This window comes from Phalaenopsis equestris, unplaced genomic scaffold, assembly GCF_001263595.1.
Source record: "Phalaenopsis equestris unplaced genomic scaffold, ASM126359v1 Scaffold000002, whole genome shotgun sequence".
Taxonomy (NCBI): Eukaryota; Viridiplantae; Streptophyta; class Magnoliopsida; order Asparagales; family Orchidaceae; genus Phalaenopsis; species Phalaenopsis equestris.
This window is the reverse complement of record NW_018164444.1, coordinates 54,825,408-54,842,229: the sequence shown is the minus strand read 5'-3', so window position 1 is coordinate 54,842,229 and position 16,822 is coordinate 54,825,408. Positions and strand designations below refer to the sequence as shown.

General features: G+C 36.2%; 1 protein-coding gene across 1 annotated transcript; it reads left to right on the top strand.

Moving 5' to 3' along the window:
* The first annotated feature begins 243 nt into the window (after nucleotides 1-243).
* Nucleotides 244-14,964, top strand: LOC110039607 (xylose isomerase). The gene is made up of 21 exons (XM_020744735.1): nucleotides 244-367; nucleotides 618-696; nucleotides 807-917; nucleotides 1,062-1,136; nucleotides 1,228-1,357; nucleotides 1,428-1,519; nucleotides 2,149-2,202; nucleotides 2,285-2,361; nucleotides 2,443-2,497; nucleotides 2,572-2,673; nucleotides 2,825-2,876; nucleotides 11,071-11,116; nucleotides 11,201-11,256; nucleotides 11,720-11,771; nucleotides 11,873-11,952; nucleotides 12,426-12,496; nucleotides 12,791-12,831; nucleotides 13,013-13,112; nucleotides 14,078-14,149; nucleotides 14,281-14,358; nucleotides 14,615-14,964. Exons 2-21 carry the CDS (start codon nucleotides 637-639, stop codon nucleotides 14,648-14,650), a joined length of 1,440 nt encoding a protein of 479 aa, XP_020600394.1. The 5' UTR covers nucleotides 244-367; nucleotides 618-636; the 3' UTR covers nucleotides 14,651-14,964.
* Nucleotides 14,965-16,822: the final 1,858 nt, after the last annotated feature.

Below are 16,822 nucleotides of genomic sequence, written 5' to 3'. Positions count from 1 at the left end.
AATATCATTATCTTTATTATTATTTTTAAATTAAATATACTTCTTAATGCGCATATTTACAATATCTAAATATTATAAATAAAAATATTAAAATTTAAATGGCACATATATAAATACATAAGACTTCTGTGACATGTATGTAAATATTCTTAAGAAAACAATCTATTTAGTATTGTCAGAAAGCTCCGGGGATGACGACAAAGATGAAGTTTTCGGATCAGTCCAACAACGGTTGGATAAACCTTATAATGAGAAGGACCTCCGCCGTACCGTAGTGGTCGTTTCTTCTTCCTCTCGCTCTCTCTCTGCTTCCATTCTCTCTCTAGCTGCTTCCCTCTTTCTCTCTCTGCTTCTGTCGCTGTGTTTGGTATAAAGATTCACTTCGTTTGATTTTGTCTTTCTTTTAGAAAAAAGTTTGATTATCTTTGTTTAGCTTGCTTTTTTTTTAAATGATGTTTGAAGATCAACAATCCTACCAATATTCGTTTTGTTTACAGAAAGATTGCTTAGTATAATTCGATTTTCTTTGGTCCTTCTTTCCACTGTCCTTAATCCGCTCTTATTTATGAGATTAAAGTTTAAAATCTTCATTATTATTCTAATAAGGATGCTTCTAGGGTTTGTGTGATCAAGGAAATGAAGCTTATGGGATTCCTTGCTACGCTTTTGAGCTTCAATTTGGTCATTTTTGCTGTTGTAAGCTATTTTGACGCTTCATTTTGTTTGCATGTGTGGTTCTCTCTTCCTGAAGATAAAATGAGATTTTTCTTTTTTGTTATAAATTTTTTTGAATTTCATGATTACAGATTGCTTCGCACCAGACTTGTCCAGCTGACATTAGCGTCAAGTGTGGTGATGGTTCGTCGAATGAATGGGAGGGAGAATTCTTTCCTGGAATTTCGAAAATCAAATACGAGGTAAGTGATTGCTTTTGAGTTCTGTGATGAAATTCTCTCAGTTTTTTTGAACGATTTCTTTTTTGTAGCATTTTTATTTCTCTTTTCTGTAATGAATTAAATCAATGTTAAGGGCTAACTTCATCATTCTAAATCTTTGTCTAGGGTTCCAATAGCAAAAACCCTCTTTCATATAAATGGTATAATGCTGATGAGGAGATTCTTGGAAAGAAAATGAAGGTTGGCTTCTTTGCAGCCACCAATGTTGCTAAATTCCTCTGGTTCCTTCTCCCTTTTCTAATGTTGGCAACTATGTTCTTGATTTCTTCAGGATTGGCTGAGATTTAGTGTTGCCTTTTGGCATACATTTCGTGGAACTGGAGCTGATCCTTTTGGTGCTCCAACGAAAAAATGGCCATGGGAAGATGGCACAGATTCAGTAGAAATGGCCAAAAGAAGAAGTAAGGGAAACAAACTTATCTTTTGTCTGTGTTGAAATCCCCAAAACTCATTTCTTGAATGGATTTGCAGTGAAGGCGAACTTCGAATTCATTAACAAGTTAGGTGTTGAAAGATGGTGCTTTCATGACAGAGATATTGCACCTGATGGGAAGACACTTGCAGTATGCACCCTTTACCATTTCAATCACGCAACATAATCCGTCCAAGAAACTGACGGAAATTTATATACATACCACACAATTCTTATGTTTTTAGAAATATAGAACCATTAGTTTAATATCTACATTTATAACACTTGGCTATTATAAACCTATGCATGAAAAGATGTATTTTACTTTTAAAATGTTAATTATAGCGATGTTTTTGATGCGATGTTAAAGATTTAAGTGGTGTTCATGTAAGTATGAAAGTGTGATGTTAGATATGTTAATATATAAGAATTGTGTGGTATTTTCTGAATGCAGCAAAAATTTAATGCAAATATTGATGCATTTTACTTTTTTCTTCAAGTGGCATTAGATTTACAATAATATAGGACTGGTCCTGATTCTTTGGCATAGTTGGTGGAGGGTTAGTTGTTGGGTTTAGTAATTGTGTAAGTTGTTTTAGACGTGTAATTCCCAAAATTTTTGGGCCTTAGTAGAAACTACGAAATTAAGGTTTTTTCTTTTTTAAATCTCCCCATTCATGATCAAGCCTTGTTAGGATGTTTTTTGCCCAGGCTCTTGTTTCATTAGGATTACTATCTTAGATTTGTATTCTTTAACAGTACATCCTTGTAATTTTTTAGGAAACTAATGCAAATTTGGATGAAGTAATTGCCCTTGCGAAGCAACTTCAGAAGGTATTTTCTTTATCCTTTGCATTGTATTTTTACGACTTGAACAATTTATTTTTGTTGAATGTCTGACTTTGTTATGCTGCAGGGAAATAATATCCGGCCGTTATGGGGCACAGCGCAACTTTTCATGCACCCTCGTTACTTGCATGGTGCTGCCACGAGGTCTAGCTTTCTCCTAATTTTTCATGATCATAATTTCTCCTTTTGCATGAATAAATTTAACTATTTAGTTTGAATTTGCAGCTCTGAGGTTGGAGTTTATGCTTTTGCTGCAGCTCAAGTCAAGAAAGCCATGGAGGTAGTTGTTTTGATCAGTCAAATATGTATGTTTTTATCTTTCATTCGTATTCGGCTGAGCGCATCTTTTTTTAGGTCACACACTATCTTGGAGGAGAAAATTATGTTTTTTGGGGTGGTCGAGAAGGGTATCAAACTCTCTTGAACACTGATATGAAAAGAGAACTTGACCACTTGGTATGAGCTTCAATTTTAAGTTGAAGTTCAGTGATATATTGTGATCTCTCGCTATTGTTGTAACTTCTTTTTAAAATTTCAAAACTTATAAATTATGAAAGAATGTCTGATTTTTGTTTATTGAAAAATATCATATGGTATTTCTTTGCAGGCAAATTTTCTTCAAGCTGCTGTTGATTGGAAGAAGAAGATCGGTTTTACCGGTACAATTTTATCTTTATTTTTAATTTTTTAGTTAAAGAAAGTGCAATCAAACTACAAATGTGATGGTGGTATTTTTTATCAGAATTCCACACGTGTTAGAGATGCAAGGTTAAGCACATAAATAATATTTATTCACTCAACCAGACAATAAAGACAAAGGATTCATATAGTGATATCGGAGGAAACCCAAACCAATACGAGAAATTAATATTATTGCTGAAATTGAAAGGATTACAGACGTGACGCTTAAAAGCATGGAATAACGACAACAAAACAAAAGCACATTCATAAAGACACAACACAGACTCCCATAAGAGTTACGGTAGCAGGTAGATCCGATGGAGGGGTTGTGGCAGTTGCTGGGCTACTGTAGCGGTAATATTTATTCACTCAACGCAGGTTCTGGAAGGGCTAGTGGGAGTTCGATGGTGAAGGCAGCAAGCTGGCAGGTGGTAGGACGGGGCGGCCAGCAACAAGAAGAGGGCCAGTGGGGGGGGGAGACGTGACGCTTAAAAGCATGGAATAACGACAACAAAACAAAAGCACATTCATAAAGACACAACACAGACTCCCATAAGAGTTACGGTAGCAGGTGGATCCGTTGGAGGGGTTGTGGCAGTTGCTGGGCTACTGTAGCGGTAGGTTGGGAGGGCTTATGGCAGGTTCTGGAAGGGCTAGTGGGAGTTCGACATTGACGAAAGGGGTTCGGTAGCAGGTTGGTCCGATGGAGGGGTTGTGGCAGTTGCTGGGCTACTGTAGCGGTAATATTTATTCACTCAACGCAGGTTCTGGAAGGGCTAGTGGGAGTTCGACGGTGAAGGCAGCAAGCTGGCAGGTGGTAGGACGGGGCGGCCAGCAACAAGAAGAGTGCCAGTGGGTTGTGGAAAGATAAAATGTCTCGTCGGGGTCGGGCTACAATCGGAGCACCACCCGAACTCTTGGAAACAGTCACCACCTCAGACGTGTTACAGCCGAAGTACATTATCGCCGTCGGGTACAACCCCTGAAGGGGAAGAATGCCTCAAAAACATAGCTCATAATTCTCCATTCATTAAAAACCTCATTTCCTAAGCAAAAACAATCCCTATAAATAAGAGAGATTAGGACTTATATTAGATAATGCTTTCTATTAAGAAGTAGAATAAAAATGAAGTAATATAAGAGGAAAGGGTTTATAATAGACGATTTCATGGAAATTGAAAGAAATATTAGGAGAAAAAAAGAAAGAAAATGAGGAAAAGTATTTGGATCGTAGTCTTTGTAGCTGCTACAGAAGCACGCCCACGACATTGTAGCAACTACAGTGTCGTGATTTGGGGAAGCTCCCGCGTCAATCTGTCGGTGTTGGGGGAGCTTTGACTTCATCCGTCAAAAGCTTCTAGGACCGAAATTTTTTTGTGGGGGTGGCTTGGGTAGGAGCGGATGCAAGGGACCATAGGATAGGAATAGGGTTGGACAAACTCTGATACAAAATGATACCGAAACTGATAGGAAAAATAATGAAATACTAAAAAAAAACTTTTATTAATGTAGAGAGAGGGTTATAACTCAACACAACAGAAAATAACAACATAAAACATAAAAGACTTAGGCAAACACCCCTAAGGTGTATTCCAAGGGTGGTGGAAGTCAGCTAGGTGGTTCAAGATGATTATATTCCAAGGGTGGTGGAAGTCAGCTAGGTGGTTCAGGATGATTAGCAAGGGTGGTGGCAACAAGGGAGTGCTGATGGTAGTGGGGGAAGGTGTATAATTGCGAGGACAGTAAGTATGTAGGGTCGTAGGTGACCGACGACAAACGGATTGGTGATTGGAAGGTGCTGGATAACAAGGACAACAAAGCTAACTGGCTGCTGGAAGGGCCGAGTAGGGGCAGGGAAGAGCTGGAAGGGCTGCTTGTAGGTGATCCATGAGTTAGATAGCAGCTAGGAGTCCAGAGGGAAGGAGCAGGGTTGACAACAGTGGAAGATGGGCTGCGGTGGCTGGATGGGAACAGGAAGGTGGTTGACAACAGTGGAAAAGGGGATTGCGGTGGCTGGATTCTGAAATGACAACAGAGAAACGAAAGTATGGTAAGATAAATGTCTCGTTGGGGTCAAACTACAGCCTGAGTACTACTCGAACCCTTGGAGACATTCATCACATAAGATGAGGGATAGCCGAGGCACTTCCTCGTCTTCGGATACAACCCTTGAAGGGCTGACTAGGGGCAGGGAAAAGCTTGAAGGGCTACTGGTAGGTGGTTAATGAGGTAGACAACAACTATAAGGAGTCCAGAGGGAAGGAGCAGAGCTGACAACAGTGGAAGAGGGGCTGCGGTGGCTGGACGGGAACAAGAAGGTGGCTGGGAACAGTGGAAGAGGGGGTTGCGGTGGCTGGATTCTGAAATGACAGCATAGAAACAAAAGTATGGTAAGATAAATGTCTCGTTGGGATCGAGCTACAACCTAAGTACTACTCGGGCCCTTGGAGACGATCACCACCTAGAATGAGGGATAGCCGTAGCAGTTCCTCATCTTTGGATACAACCCTTGAAGGGAGCAACGTCGGCGACGATAATCTGAATTCAGAAATCGCTTAAAGCTCAAAAACAGAGAAACTCCAATCATACCACATCTTATTTATAACGAGACTTAGGATTTATTTTAGGCAATGTTTTAAAATTAGGAAGAGAATAAAAATAATAAAAACTCATAATTTAGTAATGTTATTATAGGAAGAATTCATAATAGGTAAAGACTGATGAATATAATAGAAATTCATAATTGGAAAGAAAAGATCTCAGATTTCAATACAAATAATCAGATTTCAAATTAGGAAGGGGCTTATAATAGGAAGATGCTAGGAAGGAAGGAAAGGAAAGGAAATGAAAGAAAAGGAAAGGGGGGTTCGGTAGCCCTTCCCTCTTGAGGACCGGCTGGTCCTCTCCAAAGCCATGCGTTAGTCTCCCGTGGTTGGGGGAGCTTCGACCTTGTCGAATCCCAAAGCCATGCGTTAGTCTCCCGTGGTTGGGGGAAGTTCGACCTTGTCGAATCTCCAAACTCCTCGTAGTACTATGTCAGGTTGGCGACGTTGAGTGTGACTGAGACATTGCAGCCCATTGGCAGGTCGATCGTGTAGGTGTTGTCGTTCCAAAGTACATTTTGGTAAAATTGATATCCGTCCGCCTTTGGCAAGCCCTGAGTTGGAACTATAGGAAAATGAGTATTCTCACGGCATAGGTATCAAGCCATTCCAGAGGTAACCTACTTCTTCCGCTCATCGTAATCGGCTGAGTGCAGCCGAGGAACTAATATGGGAGGGATCAATTGAAGGGTGAAATTTGTGACAGGCAGCACCCCTCTCACCGGCACCCACTCAGGAGAGACCTCTTTGTTACTGATAGGAACTAGATCTAATTGAAAAATTTTCGTCCTCATCAAACTCTTTGGGCCTATTACAAAGCTGGGGTTTATCTCTCATGTATGGACTGGACATCTAACGAGGGGTACCATGCGTAACAGGAAATAACCTCTGAATAACTCCACGTTTGTTACTGATAGGAACTAGATCTAATTGAAAAATTTTCGTCCTCATCAAACTCTTTGGGCCTATTACAAAGCTGGGGTTTATCTCTCATGTCTGGACTGGACATCTAATGAGGGGTACCATGCGTAACAAGAAATAACCTCTGAATAACTCCACGTGATATTTTCGACTGACACAAAATGACCCCACTTCTGGCATGTTGGACCTTCCTCCATAAGGGTAACTCAAGAAAAGATCTGTACATCTGAAAAATCTACAATGCTCTGATCTGTGGTGGCCCTATATATGTGGTCGACTCTTCAAACTCGTGATCCTTTAGGACCGCCAAAGTCAGTCATACTTTTGTTCTTCTCAATGCTTGTGAAATGGTATCTCTAGGTACCAAAGCTTCATACTCTGCTTGAACACTTATTACATCAAGGTTTCCAAAACGTTTACTGTTACCTCTGCCGGAATTTCTATCTCGGGATCAACTGTAACTGGTGGCGGCTCTTCCTCACTAGTTGTAAGTGGAGAATCCTCCCGGAAGTCTTTATCTTCTCCCGTATCGACTGTGTCATTGTCAAATTTTTCAACAATATTTTGTTCAATGAAACAGTTTTCTCCCGCTCTTCCTCACTAGTTGTAAGTGGAGAATCCTCCCAGAAGTCTTTATCATCTCCCGTATCGACTGTGTCGTTGTCAAATTTTTAAACAACATTTTGTTCAATGAAACAATTTTCTCCTTTGATGGTGCATTCTGATTCCATATCCCCAAATCTGTGGCACTTGCAATACCTTATGGCTGTAATAGACTTGCAGATTGGTTACACTGCATAGAAGAAAGAGAAGCCGCCTGGTGATGCGGTCTCTACACTTCGGAAGCTAGAGTCTGCAACTTTTGACGACAGTAAGTTGGTAGGAATTGACGCTGTGTTTCCCAGTTCATCTTCATATTTTCTCGTTCTCCCTTTTGACCTTTCGGATCACGGTTGAGGGCAGCCTCTCGTTGGATTCTATCTTCCATGTTTGTAATCCATCGCCGAAGTAGGAGGATTTCTCGCCGCATCTCCTCCCGTGAAGGCTCAGGTATGTATATTAATTCTGGCATGTCTAGGGTTTAAGGAATAGGAAAGAAAAATTTTGGTGGAGCTAGGGTTTGCGGAAATCAGAAGAGTTGGTTGAGCGTAGGAATAAAAAATTTTGGTGGGGGGCTAAGGTGGAGAATTGTGAGGAAAGCAAGTATGGAGAATCGTAGGCGACTGCAACAGGCGGATTGCTGGTTGGAAGGTGTTGGACAGCAAGGGCAGCAAGGCTGGCGGGCTGCTGGGAGGGCCGGCCAGCGGCAGGGAAGAGATGGAAGTTGCTGGTAGGTGGTCGATGAGGTAGACAACAATTGGAAGGAGTCCAGAGGGAAGGAGCAGGGTTGGCATCAATGGAAGAGAGACTGCGGTGGCTAGAAGGGAGCAGGAAGGCTGCTGAATAGGAGCATGAAGGTGGCTGACAACAGTGGAAGAGGGGGCTGCGGTGGCTGGATTCTGAAATGACAGCAGGAAAACGAAAGTTTGGTGAGATAAATGCCTCGTCGGGGTCAAGTTACAACCGGAGCATTACTCAAACCCTTACAGATAGTCGCCATCTAGGATGAGGGACAATCGGAGTACTTTCTTGTCTTTGGATACATCCCTTGAAGGGAACAATGTTTGCGGCGGTAATCTGAATTCAGAAATCACTCAACTCAAAAATTGAGAAATCTCAAGCATACCACCTCTTATTTATAATGAGGCTTAAGATTTATTTTAGGCAATGTTTTAAAATAAGGAAGTGAATAAGAATAATAAGAATTCATAATTTAGAAAATTTTTATTATATGAAGAATTGAGAAAACTAATAAAAATAACATAAATTCAAAATTGGATAGGAAAGATTTCTAATTTTTTATTTCAATAAAAATAATCAGATTTTAGATTTGGAATGGGCTTATAAAAGGTAGGTGCTAGAAAGAAAGGAAAGAAAAGGAAAGGAAGGTGGTCGTCGGCAGCCCTCCCCTTTGAGGACCAACCGGTCCTCCCCAAAGTCCCGCGTCATGTAGGCAATCTCACTTAGTGGGATAAAGGCTTGTTGTTGTTGTTGAATCACACAAGCATACAAAAATTCAACCACGTGGTTCAACCACTAGAGTGCAAATATAAATCTACTAATATTCTCAAGTGTTTAGTGGTGATATAAATGCAAGTATAGAGATTTCAATCCTAACCATAGTTAAGTGGTTTGGCATCAACTGCATACATGCACATCCCAAGCACATAGATGTCAACATAAAACTTTTAAAATCTCTCCCTTTTACTTGGCTGCACTCGTTGACTCTTACCATTAGTACTGTTTTTAGTCCCTCCTAATACTTAATGCTGTAGTGGAACGAGAATGCATGCATTATTAACCATTCGACCTTTTTTCTTGTCGTCCTTGTACGCTTTTGCATGGATTCATTTTTAATCTAAGCATCTTGTCAATGTTGACCTCTACACATATTCCACAAATGATCTAGTCAAAAGCAATGTCAAAAACGGAGAGGGGGACACATTTTGCTCATGTTTGATTCAAAATGCATCAACCATAATGAGAATCACTCTAAACACGACAGAATTGTGGATGATACGAGATGATTTTCTATAAATCAAGTTCAAAATACGTTGATATCATTACAAATCAGTCAAATATTTCATATTTTGGGAAACAGACTACTTTATTGTGTTTGGATACTAAATTATTTAGGGGAGCTCATATTATTTTGGTTGCCATATGACAAAAACATATACATTTTTTTTTTTTGATAGTGTTATAAAAGATCACGCCTGCAGTGTCCTATAACACTGACTATGCACACGTTTTTTTGGAGTGCTGTAGGCTTAACACTCTTTGTAAATGCCTATTATGTGGAGGAAATATCAAGTAATCGTCATAATTTAGACTATATGAACTCATAGAAGATAAATTGAAAATTTTTGTTGGTATAAATGCAACCAAAATGAAAATGAAAGAATTCAAAATTAATGAGGAAATATGTTGCAAGAGTACACAATGACTTATGGGAAACTTACTAAGAACTAAAAATTTGCTTACAGACGTGAATATATCATACATACCTCTACCAAATACTCAAAGCCCTCGTGCCTTGCGCACTTGACAAAATGAGCTGAATGTTGAAATGAACTACCATGGCTCTCCTTATTTATAAGAGAAAAATCGATTCACCATGGGACCTATCTGGATAAAATCCAGTCACGTGCAAACAAAATGCTCCATCTTGTAGCATATGACAAGATTCAACTCGTGAAATTTCAACAAGTTTGCAAAATATTGGCAGAATGCAATCATTAAAATTCAAAAATAAAATTTTGCATGCATCTTAATTCATGATATTCACACAAACATTTATAATCTAAATAAATTTATTCCCCTATGAGCATCACGACGCAATTTCAAGTCAAATTCCATGTTTAAATAAGTATGCAGGTGTATGCAAATGCACCAATAATCATGCACACAGATCGAGAATAATGCAAATGTACTGTGTAAATGCATAAAAAAATGATGCAGCTATATCTTGTAAGTTAATTTAAAATCATAATTGTATCATGTAAGTGTGTCAATAATGTGCAAGTGCATCAGTGGACAAAAACTAAGCAAATGAGCTACATGAGTATAGTAAAAATTGCGCAAGCACATTAAAATTCATGCCCAGTTTCCAGAAGACATAAAATTTTCTAAATCAATGTATCCACACTTGCTCAAACAAATGAGCTAAATGTTTGAATTTTATGTCTGAGAATGATGTGCTGTTTCAAGAACCATGTTAATAATTTGAATATTTATAATTTACTTTAAAAATTTCATGCCCCTTTTTGAAGGTCTTCCTTAAATCGATCAAGTTATGTTTGCTCTGGAGTGGGCTTTCATGTTTGTAAGGCATGGTTGTAAAATCATAAAATTCAACATCTCTTGGTTAACTTTAAACACACGTTGTATACGAGTAAGATTCATAAAATCATGAAAACTTATCATATCAATTTGAACATTATGATTACTGTGTAACAAAAGAATCATCACAATTTATCATTTACCTCTATTTCTAATGTTTATTTCAAAACCCAAGATTCATATAATCTTGAAGTTTGCCGCTAAACCATCAATACAAGTCCAAATGCTATGAAACATGGTACAAGTAAAACAAAATTTACACCCCCAATCAAGATAAAATTTTAAGAAACCTTAGAGCCAGATGATATCTCATCCTAAGCAACCCTACAAGTTGATCGCATAAAGCTAAAGCAAGTAAACCTAACCAGGATATCGATCTTGATTAATGCCTGCTTGTTCTTCATCATTGCATATTCTTAGAGTCCTGATTGGATCATTCATGTTGGGCTTGTCTTCAAGAAGCATCATTGTCAAGCTTGCTTGCTAAAATGTCCAAATCCGGTTCTTTAAATTTCAAATGTATAATCAGTAACCCACTTAGGCTCATTGGGCTTACAATTTATTGATCATCTATACATTTAATGTTACTGTTTCCATTTTTTTTCCTTGTTGTGGCAGGGTTGATGAAATTCTTCGCATAGAAATAACTTCAGCTCTTTTATTTTTATGATTTTTATGATGTTGAATTGGATTTGTCATTATACAGGCACTCTGTTGATAGAACCAAAACCTCAAGAACCAACCAAACACCAGTATGCAGATAGCTATAGCCTTTAGAACTTGGATTCCAACTTGGGGCACCTATCTTACTTATTGTGCTCTTTTTTTTTTGCCAGGTATGATTGGGATGCTGCTACCACATATGCTTTTCTACAGAAGTATAGTCTTGAAGGTAATTTTTTAAGGGAAATTTACGTACATAGCACACAATTCTTTTGTATTGGCATATATTACACCTAAACTATCATATTTACATACATTTAAACCTGTGCTTGAAAAGGTGTATATCACTTTTAAAAAGTGATGATAGTGCTATTTTTATGCTATATGAAAGATTTGAGTCTTATGTGCGTGAAGATGAAAATTTAGGTGTGAGATATGTTAATACATAAGAAATTGTGGGCTATATATGTAAATGCTCCCTTTTTAATGGTTCCTCACTTTGTTTATGGCTGCAGTTGAGATGAATTCTTTGGTTGGTTTATCTAGGAAGTTCTCATATTTGGTTGATGTAAATTGTTAAGGGCTTTTTTTTTTTTTTATTTTTGCTTGTAGATAGAAAAGATGTGTTCTAGAAGGTGACATATTTGCTTTGATACTGTACTGACCACTATGTTTTTATGTCTCTTATTCAGGAGAGTTTAAATTAAACATTGAATGTAATCATGCTACTCTCTCTGGTCACAGGTAAGAACTTCTGTTAGCACACTTGCTTCATACTCCGAGTCTTTCGGCGCAAACCGAATTTTTTTTTATCTTCGCAATTTATCGATTGTTGATACTTGCAGCTGCTTTCATGAACTTGAAACTGCGAGAATAAATGGATTGCTGGGCAACATTGATGCTAACACTGGTGATCCTCAGATTGGTATGTGCCATCTCTGACTAAATAATAGAAAGGTATTAAAATGGTCCCTTGACTCTTTACAGGGGAGCCTTTTTCTTCCAAAGTTTATATAAGTGTCAATTTAGTGCCTAGATTCTATTGACGGGGGCTAAAATAGTCTTCCCTTGGGACTAGTTCAGCCCATATTAAATAAATATTGGGATTATTTGACACTTTAATAGACTCTAGGAATAAAATAACCTCATGTGCAGTTAATTTAGTCTCCAAATTCTATTAACGGGGTAAAATAGTGCTCCCCAGGGACTATTTCAGCCTATATTAAAAAAAATATGGAGATTAATTTGACATATTTATAAACTCTTTAGGACTAAAATGTCCCCATGTAGTCAGGAGACTTTTTTGATACCTGACTAATAATGAATGACTTTCTGCTTTGATTCTTGGAAATGAACATTAGAATTGTGCTTAATATGGTGAACATTTTCATTTTGTAGGATGGGATACTGATCAGTTCCTTACAGACATTGGAGAGGCCACTTTGGTCATGCTAAGTGTGATTAGAAATGTATGCCTGTTGCAGTAGGGCTTTTTTAAAATGCTTTATTTCTTCTTATCATAAATATCTCTTAAGAATATTTACATGCACACCACTCAATTCCCATATATTTTAGATATCTAACACCGATGCATGAGAAGGTGTATTTCACACTTCAAAAGTTAAAATGGTTGTATTTTTTATGTGATATGCATGATTTGTGTGGTATATATGTAAAAAGTGAAATTTAGGTGTTAGATATGTAAATACATAGGAATTGGCTGGTTATATTTTGTTTTTTGAACTTTGCTATTTCTTTTGCAGGGAGGATTGGCCCCTGGAGGTTTCAACTTTGATGCTAAATTGTATGCTTGTTTACCTTCTGATGTTGCTTTCTATTGCTTCTTTTGCTATGACGTAGTGTACTGTTTAATTTCATGTTTTGTTTTAAGTGCGCTGCATCAATGTTATAGTATTATTATTATTATTATTATTTTATTTTGAATATGAGTTTGAACTCATCAAAGTTTTACTGGCTGTTGATAGGCGGAGAGAGAGTACTGAGGTGGAGGACATTTTCCTCGCTCACATTTCTGGTATGGACACCTTGGCCCGTGGTCTCCGAAATGCTGCCAAGCTCATTGAGGTGACTAATTTTCTTACAATTCAGTAATCCTAAGGAATATCTTTTTACATTTTGTATCAAGATGAAGTCAGTTTTGCTATGCGCATGATCTTAATTTCACACACCTAAGTGTTATTCTTTATTACAACTAAAATATTAAAAATATTATAAAATATAAAATGATAAATACATCTAAGTTATTTAGATAATAAAATTAAATTATTAGACAAGTTTTAAATTTATGGCATTTACAAAGTTTCCACCCAATGCCTATGTAATTACATATCTAGCACCTAAATTTTATGTTTTACATTTATACCACCCAAATCATACATATCACATAAAAAATACAACCATTATTACTTTTAAAAAGTGAATTACTCTTTTTCATAAGATCGTATGTATATAAAAATTAAAGTTTAGGTGTTTGATATGTAATATTTAATAGTTTAGTTACTTTTTTATAGGAAAATTTGTATGGCATACCACACAATTCTTATATATTTACATATTTAACACCTAAACTTTTTCTATTTACATTTATAATATTTTGGTGCCACAAACCTATGCATGAACATGTGTACTTCAGTTTTAAAAAAGTATTTGGATAACATATATTTGTAATCTATATACATTTATATAAATATGTCATGGTTATCTTAATTTTTTTTAATTCAATGTGTTAAAATATCTTATATATTTATTAAAATATGCCATAATTATCTTAAAGCTTATATAAATATATTTTTGAATTATAATTAATAAAGCTTTCTATTAAAATTTTCTATAAAATGTTGATTTTTTTTTTATATTTAGTATTTCAGAAATAATTTATATATTTATTAAATATCTAACATACCACATAATTCTTATGTATTTGAATAATAAACACATAAATATTACTTATTAGGCATGTATAGGGATGGTGGCATACATGTATAAATCAAAGTTTTAAAAAAGTATCTGAGACATTCTCTGTCCCGTAGGATGGTTCGCTTGCCGAGCTTGTGAGGAAACGATATCAGAGCTTTGACTCGGAAATTGGTGCTGAAATTGAGGTATGTGACTGCTCAATTCAGGCATGTATAATTATATAAACCATATCAAAGTTTTATTGAATATATATATATGAAGAAGATTTTATTGGGAATTTGTTTAAGATAATCCCACTCGTTGATTCTATAAACAGGCCGGAAAGGCCGACTTTGAGACGCTGGAGAAGAAGGCCATGGAATGGGGTGAACCTCATGTGCCCTCTGGGAAGCAGGTGGGTGCTTCACAACTCTATTATTTTTAGGAAAATTTACATACATATCACATTTTTCTTATGTATTTATGTATCTAACGCCCAACGTTTGATATTTATAGTTACAACATCTTATTGATATTTTTGACGTGATGTTAAAAGATTTGAATGATATGCATGTAAATATGAATATTTAGATGTTTAGATATGTAAATACATAAGTATTTTGTGGTATGCTTGTAAATAATTTTGTTTTTAATGTATTTTTGGTGTGCAGGAACTTGCGGAGATCATTTTCCAGTCTGCTTTGTGAGAATGGGGCGGGCTGAAATAATAAGAAGAATGGTATTTTCTAATAATATCTTACTTGGAATGAGAGTTGTGTAAATGTGAATGTTACACGGAGCTTCATATGTGGACCATAACCCTTCTACATAAAACATGGATCCAAATAAATGATTAATAAATGATTGCATGAAATTGACAACTAAGGGCCCATCAAGTTTGATTAGACAAAGTCTGGCCCAGCTGAGTTTGACAATTTGGGTACTAATTGTGTTCGAGCAGATTTAGGACAATACTGGAAGTTTGAATTTAGCATGGGTAAGAAATTCGAAACAATGCTAGCTTTTAGCATTCTTTTTAAGAAAATACAAGTGTCATATTTTTTCAATAATTAAATAGAAGAAAGGAATGAAATATAATATGTGCATTTGCACATGTCGAGTCAATCCGGGATGGTGTTGACTCAGGGTGTACATGTAAAATAGAAATATAAGTGAAAATGATTGTCTATCTTTTTGGTGGGTGTTGGGAGATGTTAATTGTATGATTTTATTAAACATTTAGATTACAACTTCTATTGATAGATATTATAATTGAAAGTTAAGAAGTAAGTAGAAAACTCAATTCTTTACCTCTCATTTTTACTGATTTCTATCTTTTTTTTTTTATTAAAAAAAATTTTAAAATGAGAATTACTATAATTTAGAAGCTTTTTATCCACTAAACTGTTTAATTCATACTTTCAGTTGTTACTATTTTCAAAAAAAAAAAAAAAAACTTTTTTAAAAATGGCTTGATTTTATAGAGTATGTTTATAGACATCGAGGAACTTGAGATAAGTATAAAATTTCAATATTTAACTTTTTTTTCTTGTTAGCGTTATAGATTAAAGTTTGTGAAAAAAAAATCACTCTTTTATGTTTTAGAATTTTTTATTTAAGAAATGAAACTATCTAAATAGTTTTTTGTTTGTCTGATCATTCGTTCTCGCCTTGATAATCTAAGTTCTCAGGCTAGGTTGTGGAAAAAGTGACTGAGAGTACAAGTATATGACTAGTAGAAAGATGACCGTACTAAAAAAACATTAAATGCCATTAAAAAAAAATAAATTGAAATTTTAATATTTGTGCCATTATTTATAATTTATGAAAATTTATTGTCTTAGAGCAATGAATATAAATCAAAAGGACACCAATGAAAACACTATAGAGGTTAGAGCTGCTGAGCAATAACATCTAACTCCACTAACACATACTGATCCCCCATCCAATGGTGTCAGTGTGCCAATGGACGTATTTACTCAGATAATGGTTGCATTGACACAAGTAATTCAATGTTCTCAAGCCCTAGCTTGGTAGTGGGATAGTGCATATGAATAAGTATATGAAACTATTCTAAGATAGAAGACCACCCCCATTTTTCATGAGATGAACGATTATTATAGACTGAGAACTAGTTGTTGAGGATTAAAAATATCGTTGACCGCATATGCTATTTCATATGAGAGGAAGGTCATATTAGCCATCTTCATTTTTAAGAGAGAAGTGATGAGGTGTTGGCAAAAATAACTGTAAATAAGATATGGGGGATGACCTAACAACCTCATTGAGTGGGAAAAATTTGTGATTGACTTGTTCCTTTTTCAGTCATGAGGTAGTTGTATGAAAGATTCATCAAATTGGTGCAAGGTGACCATTCTAACTTGCATTATGAGATTGAGTTTATGATGTCGTCCAGATAAACACCGTAGATGATCCCCAATGCAGAAAAAAGTGTCATCACTTTTTATCTAGTTTACCATCGCATTAGTAAAAAACTTAGATTGAAAGAAAAATTTTATAAGGCGGTGAGACCTGCAATGCTCTATGGTGCTGAATGTTGGCCTTTAAAAGATAAAAGAGAAGCATAATCGAAGCATAATCCCAAGTTAAGTGTTGCCGAGATGAGAATGATTAGGTGGATGAGTGGCTTTACACTTAGAGACAAAATGCGAAATGAATATATATGTGATAGGGATGGAGTAGCTCCTGTAAAAGACAAAATTAGAGAAACTCGTCTTAGATGGTTTGGTCACATTAAACGTCGACCATCTGATGACCTGATTAGGAGAGTAGATGTTTTAGATTCGACTTATGTTAAGAAAGGAAGAGGTAGACCTAGGAAGACTTGGGCTTATCGTATAAAAATGATCTTAATTTAT